Genomic DNA, 7,994 nt, shown 5'->3' on the forward strand with positions numbered 1-7,994 from the left:
AGAGGGAGGAGTGAGTAGTGGTTTGGGGTGCTTATTGGTAATTTTTCCTACTGCAAAGGAATTCAGCAGTTTTCTTTATATACATCTCGATAAAATTATTGTAGTTTGTCTTTGCAGTGGATAAAACTGGCTTACTTTTGGTTAAGGGGGATTGCTTAGGCCTAGTAGAATGTATTTGGTGAAATTTGTTAATGTGTTTATTGGATTTTGTTTTCTTAAATTGCAAATAGTAAGATAGGTTAGTTCCAATTTTACTTTATAAAGAAATATCTAGAGTAAGCTTGTTAAATTCCCTGTAAATTCTGTGAAAGTTGAATAGGATCAGAAGTTGGTGAATTGTGGGAGGAAGATAGGTATCCTACCATATTTTTATAATATCAGTTTTATAATATCAATTTGGAACTACAGAACATTAGTGCATAGCCAAATGTCTCTAGGTTGACTGAAATGTGCATTGACTACTTTCTTCTAGTTGTAGGAAAGACCATGTTCCAGCTATGTAACAGTCACTGTCCTCTGCCACAACTACACACAAGAGGAAATCCTCTATTGTCTATCTTTACAAAGGGCATCATTTAAATTCTTTACCCTCAAATCTACCATTTATACACAGTGATTTCTTACCAGGTTAACATCATGTAACTCTCCTCTCTTCTCCCAGGTGAAAGAAAGGAAATAAGTGTTGGTCTCTCTCTTTCTGGAAAGAGACCAGTGATTGAAAAGGATCATGTTGGTGAATCTTTTCTTGACATGTTTATATTCTTTGTTATATTAGTAAACATGGAAATTTATGAACTTTAACATCTTGAAAAGTTAGAGACTAAAGAATTAACATAACAAAAATCTCTGATACAAAAGAATGCTCTTTATTTGGCTCAGAATAGTCTTGACCTTTTTGCTAAAGTTTGCAGAAATTACTTTACACTGACCCAATTTTTCTTTACTATAGACCATTCCTAGGAACTTACCCAGAATCTTTTATCCCAATTAATGAATCTTGGGGGAAATGCTGTGACTTATGTGTGAAACTTTAATAATATTCTTGATCACTTGAAAATATTTTGAAGAAATTTTGATCAAATTTAGGTTTATTAGAAATATTTTGTATACATTTACCTTCTTGGTGATATAAGTTCTGAAAAATTACATGATCATGATAATAGTTTTATCATTATTAAAAATAAGAGCAAATAAATATATTGCCAAAGTGACTTAAACTAGTCTGATGACCACAACGGTGTGATTTCTTTAGCAAAGTTGTTTTTAAAAATATAGTACCACGTTTCTGAGATTGTGTATTTAAAAAACAAAACAAAACAAAACTTTTTTTCTCTTCAGTGACATTTTAATGGAAAAGTTAATTATGAAATTCAGTGCAGATACTAGTGAAGACACTAAATTTAAAGGAAAATATTCCTGTAAAAACTCAAATTTTACAAAGTGCTTGGTTTCTTTTCACATGTATGTTTTGGAATAGATTTTAGAGAGTGTTTCTCATCCTTTTGACTCTTCTTCTTTTATCATCTACTTGTTCGGATTTAAGTAAAACAAGTAAAACCCCTAGGAGCAGTGTGGTGGTGACAGACGGAAGGGTTGGGAGTATACTGCTGTGCAGAGTGAGCCTGCTCCACTGTTGAGAATCAGTGCCTCCATGTTCCTCCAGTACCACCTCATGGAACCTCAGTGTAAATGGATTATGTGTATAGTTGGTCATTTGTATAGTTTTTCAGATCTATAGATTCAATACCCTCAATTGTTTTTACATGTAATTGTGCTTAGAGTATTTGTGTTTTATCCTTTCACTTTAACAGGCTTTTGAATGTTATGTATCTGGTGATTTGAAATAATAGAAAAGACAGTTTTTCAGAAATAAGCATAATATAGTTGAAGTCAGCTCTGCTGAAATATTCTACAGCAACTGAATTTGGTTACCCTTGACTTAAGGGTTAGGATTGTTGTGGCACTGCTTTCCAGATCAGACTGTCACTTTATAGTTTTTCTACATAAAGATTATATAGTTGCTAACAAAGGTTGTGAAATTTCCCTTTTGTTGTTGTTTTCTGAATTTTAATTATTTTAATAAAATACGTTGTTTTCATAGTAAATTTAGACTGTTCAAGTAATTTTCTCCATACAGTTGTTCTAATGAAAGCCTGGTAAACCATGTCTAGTTTTAGCAGCTCTGTCCCAAGTGAAAAAGTGAGGTGTCACATTTATCAGTTAAAACTAAAATGTTACATTTTATAAATCTAAACTCTAATCACATATTTTCATGATATATGATTCTGTTGTTTGGGTAATTTCATTTCCTTGTTCTCCTTGTTAAAAAAAGTTATTTTGTTCTGCTTATTTTATTTCAGTGAAGAAAATTTAAAATGCATACAAAAGTAGGCTTCTACAACAAATATCCATATATCTATCAATTTGTTAGTTTGTATCTCTTGTTTTGTTTTTAAAACATAAACCACGGCATCATTATCACATTAAAAAATAATTTAATGGTTCCTCTTTATTTTTAATTGCGGTAAAATGCTATTAACAAAATTCGCCATCTTAACCGTTTTTAAGTGAGTTTAGTGGAGTTAGGTGTATTCCCATTGATATGCAGCCAATCTCCAGAATATTCTTTATTTTGGCAATATTGAAACTCTACCCATTAAACAACTCCCCATATTCTCCTTCCTCTCCCACCCCTCATACCTCATAACCTCATTCTGTTTGATTACTCTAGAAAGTAAGATCACACAGCACACCACTGAATTAAAAATTCTTTACCATTTTCCCAGCCTTTTGTACTTCGTGTTCTCTTATAGTTATATATGATGTAGTTTCACATTAACACTTCATAGCATGGGGTGCAAAATACACTTTCAGTGCAAACCAATTTTGAAAGTGTAGTGGATTAATATCAATAACCATACTTAAATGCTTTCCTGATTTTTTTTTTTTTTGCCTCATGAGAAAGGAAATTTTTGACATGTAGGAAGCTTAGTTTTTTTTTTATTAGATATTCATTTTGCCACAAAGAAAACTTTTCTTATTTTTTATAAGTTATTTTCCTCTGTCTTAGAAAACAGTATCATTCTGTTTTAGAACAATTTGTTTTTTGATACTTCAGTGTGTTGTGGCATGGCATAGTAGTAGAGGAAGAAGAAAAGTCTGATACCTGTGTTTGGATTTGAACACCAGCCTTTCTCCTCTACTAGGTGTGTTGTGTTATTTTGGAATTTCATCATCTTCCTACAAGACAAAGATAATAATCTGTGTGGTTATTCAAAGTAAGAAATCATGTAAATCACTGGCATGTGGTTGTCATAGGGGTACTTAAACATTTAGTATTCCTGAAAATGAGTGATGAGAACATCTTGTAACTAAAATGAGATAAAGTAGCACTGAAATTTGAGAATTTTTAAACACTTGATTTGTATTGGTTAACATTTTATAAATTTGGTGATAATATTAGCACATTTATTACATATTAAATACTTATAATCTCCTGTTCCAGTCTTTTGTATGATATTCTTAATCTCCTTTGAGAAAAAACATTTTTATTAAGTAGATTTTTAAAAATATTTTTTCATCAGTTGTCATTTATGACTCTGGAATTCCACCAAGAAAAGTTTCTGAAAGGTGGAATTCCAGAAAGGAAAATCAATGTAAGTAGCTGAAAAGGGGTGTATGTAAGAATAGAGAACAGTATTAAATTTGGTGAAGCACCGGATTCTTTGTCAAAGTTCAATGTGAAACACACGCACCCCAGTTACCAGAGCTGAGCTTAAGCACTGGGAGTGTGATTAAACTCAGTAGCATTTAGTTAATGTGAAGTTAAACCCTGTGAATTTCAAGATGAAATATTGTGTAGCTTATGAATTTCATAGGATGTTCATCCTCAACCTCTGACACATCCTATCTTACTTTTAAAAAGCTTTTTGGAGTTTTCTGAGCTATAAAACATGAATCTGGAGGAGCATAACATGTTAAAACACTAGGGTCCTTCATAGAGCTGAAACATTAAATTTGGAAAACAAACACCTCACTATAGTTTGGTTACCTGAGCAGCTGAATATTCCTATTAATGAAGTGATGTTAGATGATTTTTCTTGTTTCAGCATGTTTTGTTTTATGCACTATGCAATAGCTACTGGGTATAAACAGTTTATTAAGATCATTTAGGAAAATGCTTTTCAGTTTTTTGGTTATGCTGACATTTTAACAAGGATCTGTTGTATCACTAACTTTTGGGAAGGTAAACAGTCTGGGCTAATGTAGGTCTCTTGCACAGGATATAATTAGGTATCAGGATCCAGAAAGTAGGTAACTTTAGATTCTCTAGTTTCAGTAGCATTTATTTAATGTAAACTTAAAAACTGTGAATTTCAAGATTACATACCATGTGTAGCAAGTGTATGTATTTCATAGAATGCTCATCCTCATTCTAACACATCATTACTTTAAGAATGTGTTCTTCCCCCAAAATCTGCAGCATGTCCAACTTTGTGCCAGATACTATATAAGTAACACAAAACAGAAATACCACTCTTCAAGGATTTCCCAAGAGACAGCTACATCTAGAAATACTAGTTTCATTCTGAATGGATTATCCTGAAAACATGCTTAATTTGATTTAAATAGTATAAGAGGAAGGGTTTAGGCAAGGAATGATCATTTTAATTGACTAATGTGAAACTTATTAAAACTTCTCAGAACGTTCTTCTCTTTTCCTTTTTTTTTTTTTTTCCTCTCTGTACTGGGGATGGAACCCAGGGACACTTGACTACTAAGTTATCTTCCTAGCTCTTTTTATTTTTTAATTTTGAGACAGGGTCTTACTAAATTGCTATAGCTGGCCTCAAACTTGTGATCCTCCTGTCTTAGCTTCCTGAGTTTCTGGAATTAACAGGTGTGTGTTCCTGTGCCTAGCCTCAGAATATTCTTTATTTGCATATATTTTATAATCTAGTGTGTGTATTTTGTCACTATTATATGGTAAGACTATGACTAACAGTATATGAAGAATGAAAGAAATTTTGTGTTAAAAATAGTCTGCCTACTGTGTATTTCAGAGCCTTTCATAAGTTGCAGAATTCAACTATCTGGAACACCTTATCTTTAAAATATTCTTCATGATTAGCAGCTATAGCACAGATCCTAATACTGTCCTAGCCAGTGAAGGATCGAGATGATTCTTTCCAAGTGCCAGAGTTCACAGTGGAATTCAAGAGTTCTTTAGGTACACAGGCCTCACTTCAGCTTTCCCAGGACCTCATAACTCTTTATTTAACTCATTATAAGAAGAAAACCTTCAAGCTGTTTTTAGTGTCTGATCCCACATTTTGACCCTTTGTCAGTTTATCATGATGTGTCCTTACATAGTACCCACTGGGGATCTAGAGATCCTTGAGGGCCTTGTAAAGCTCCTATGACTGTGGAAGGTGATTTACCTCTGTTGAAAAGACCCTTTTGGTGAAAAAGAAGAAATCTGATGAACTTTGGGAGGAAATGGAAGACTTGTCCTGCCTTCCTTACCTCCCCTGATTGCCTTGTAGTGCCTCTTTCCTCTGTCTTTGCAGCTTTTAGTTCCTTCCTTGCAGGATTACATACTAATCAGAAGAGCCAGACTAAAAATTGAATGGGATCATTTCAGATGGTTAAATGAGTGAGCTGGAGCATGTTTGAAGAGGGGAAAGGTGTTGGTGACATTGAGAAATGGGAGACAGTGTGGCCCAATTGCAGTGAGGAAAGGAGGGTATGCCATGAGGTGAGGTTAGGTAGAGCTTGTCAGTTTTAAGCAGGGGTGTACCCTGATGTCGTTTTTGAAAGATCACTGTGGCCACTGTATAGACAGATTGGGATGGGGACAGAGAAGAAGCAAGGGAACCAGAAAGGAGGCTCTTAGCCATAGAGATGAAATGGGATTTTATAGCACTGTCCCAAGCATGGGGCAGCTCCCTAGTGAAGGAGTTGGCCTCTCTGCATTTTCTCCAATGCTGTTGATTCCTTCCCTCAACAGAGGCTAGGTATTCACTGTAAGATTGACTTCACTTGACCTCTCGTTCAGAACTCCCAACAGGCAGCTGATCAGGACATAGTGCTCCTGTTACTCTCGGCTGGTTATATGAAGAAATGATAAATTGTGTAGACTCCCGTCTACAGTACTACTGCTGTCCACTGCTACAACCACCTACTGCACTGCAGACTGTTGGTAGGTATTATTTGTGAATGGAGTTGCGTGGGTAACTGAGCTGGGAAGACCTGGCCCATCAGGCTTCTTTACAGCAGCACTTCCCTGGACCTTGAGGATGTGCCACAGATCCTCAGGCAGGGGACTGTGTGTTTCTGAAACCTGATTTGAGAGGGCTAACGTTCCACTGAACATACTTTGGAAAACACTTTGGAATTGTGATTAGGCAACTTTATTTTTCAGAGGGTCCTTTGGTAAAAACAACAGAGACCTAGTTAAATTAAGAAAAAAGGAATTAGTGGAAACCTATGGAGGCACCGAGGATTGACTGCACCTGGAAAGCCCGACATGGGAATCTGCAGGATGGGAGCAGCAGGCTAAGGAAGCCAGATTCCCAGGGGAGCCGTCTGGCCAGGACCCCTCTGGGAAGGATCAAAGTGCCAACCTTCTTCAGCCTGTCTTTTTGCTGAAAGTTCAACGACCATGAAGAGCTCTCCTGGTGGATTTATCTTTTTGTTACCAACTTAAAGAAAACATAACTTTAATTGTTATATTTGTTGTAGTTTACTTTGTCAGTACCCTGTTATCAACTTGAATTGTTTCCACTTTTTTCTCTTCTAAATAATGCTGTAGTAAATATTACTATGCTTAACATTTTTTATTTCATACATTTAAAATTTTTTGAGTTATTTTCAGTTATGGAATTACTGGATCAAAGATATAAACATTTTACAGTTCATATAATGCATCTTGTTAACTTTCTTTCCAAATATAATACCATTTTGGACCTCTTGTGTTGGGGAATAGGTATTTGACCCCAACTTTGTCAGCCCTAGGAATTTATGACATGATTTTTAAAAGTAATTTAAATTGGGTGAAATGACTTGCTCCAGCTGGGGAGATTTCTGGAATCTATAAAACAGAAGGAGATTTTGGCAGGCTCTCTAGATGAGTGAAGTAACTGGTTTAGTCATCTGGAGAAATCTGTGGGTCTAAAGCAGTCCCACTTGCATAAGCCATGCTGAGTGGCAACCATGTCCTCGGGTCCACCCTGATTTCCTCTGACAGCTGAGGCAAAAAGCCAAAGACTCAGTATGAATCTATTGTAACCCATCCCCTGTCCCCAACCACAATATTATTTTTAGAAGAGAGAAAATGTATAACTTAAATGTAAGCCTTTAGATGACTTCATTGGTTTTCAGTTTTTATGTATAATTTTGCCAGGCTTTATGTGTGTGTGTGAGAGAGAGAGAGAGACAGAGAGAGAGAGAGAAAGTTTATGAATGTAGATGTGTGCTATGGGATGAAGACTAGGGAAGATAGGAGGGAAAATATTTCTGATAAAGTTTTAAGAATCAAGCCAAACAATGCAGACAAGGAACCACCCAGGTGGGTTTCCATTTTTTTACTCTGTCCTGTGTGTGATGGAGTTAACCTCCCAAATGACCCTTGGGGCTGAAATGCCATGCTTCTGTACTGTGAGTTAATCAGAAACTGGACCTAAAGTTCTTGTGCTTAATTATTAAAGGATATCACTGTTGAAAGTCAAATGCAGCAATGCGGAAGAGGAAACCAGTCTTCCCATAAGCTTTCCACTCCATCAGGGATGATGTGACACCCCAGCTCCTGGGCCAGAGAGGGTCAGTGCTTTTGGTGTAGGTTTGCCCCTTTCAGTTTAGGAGCAATGCCTCTATCACCAAACGTCAAGAAGAGGTCCTCACATTGAATGGGAGTCAGAAGAAAACTAGACGCTCCGCCATCCCCCTCACCTTTTTCTGTCACAACTTATAACCCCTTCTATCATTACATTCCT

The 7,994-nt window shown here is 35.9% G+C and overlaps 1 protein-coding gene across 1 annotated transcript in view; it reads left to right on the forward strand.

Annotated features, from left to right (window-relative positions):
- U2surp (U2 snRNP associated SURP domain containing) overlaps positions 1-6,833 on the forward strand; it is a 57,835-nt gene extending 51,002 nt beyond the window's left edge. Inside the window, exon 28 of the mRNA XM_078043465.1 lies at positions 6,425-6,833. Within this exon, the coding sequence (XP_077899591.1) occupies positions 6,425-6,509 (85 nt within the window). The 3' untranslated portion in view covers positions 6,510-6,833. The remainder of the gene's footprint in view (positions 1-6,424) is intronic.
- The last annotated feature ends 1,161 nt before the right edge of the window (positions 6,834-7,994 follow it).

This window comes from Ictidomys tridecemlineatus, chromosome 3 (assembly GCF_052094955.1).
Source record: "Ictidomys tridecemlineatus isolate mIctTri1 chromosome 3, mIctTri1.hap1, whole genome shotgun sequence".
NCBI lineage: Eukaryota > Metazoa > Chordata > Mammalia > Rodentia > Sciuridae > Ictidomys > Ictidomys tridecemlineatus.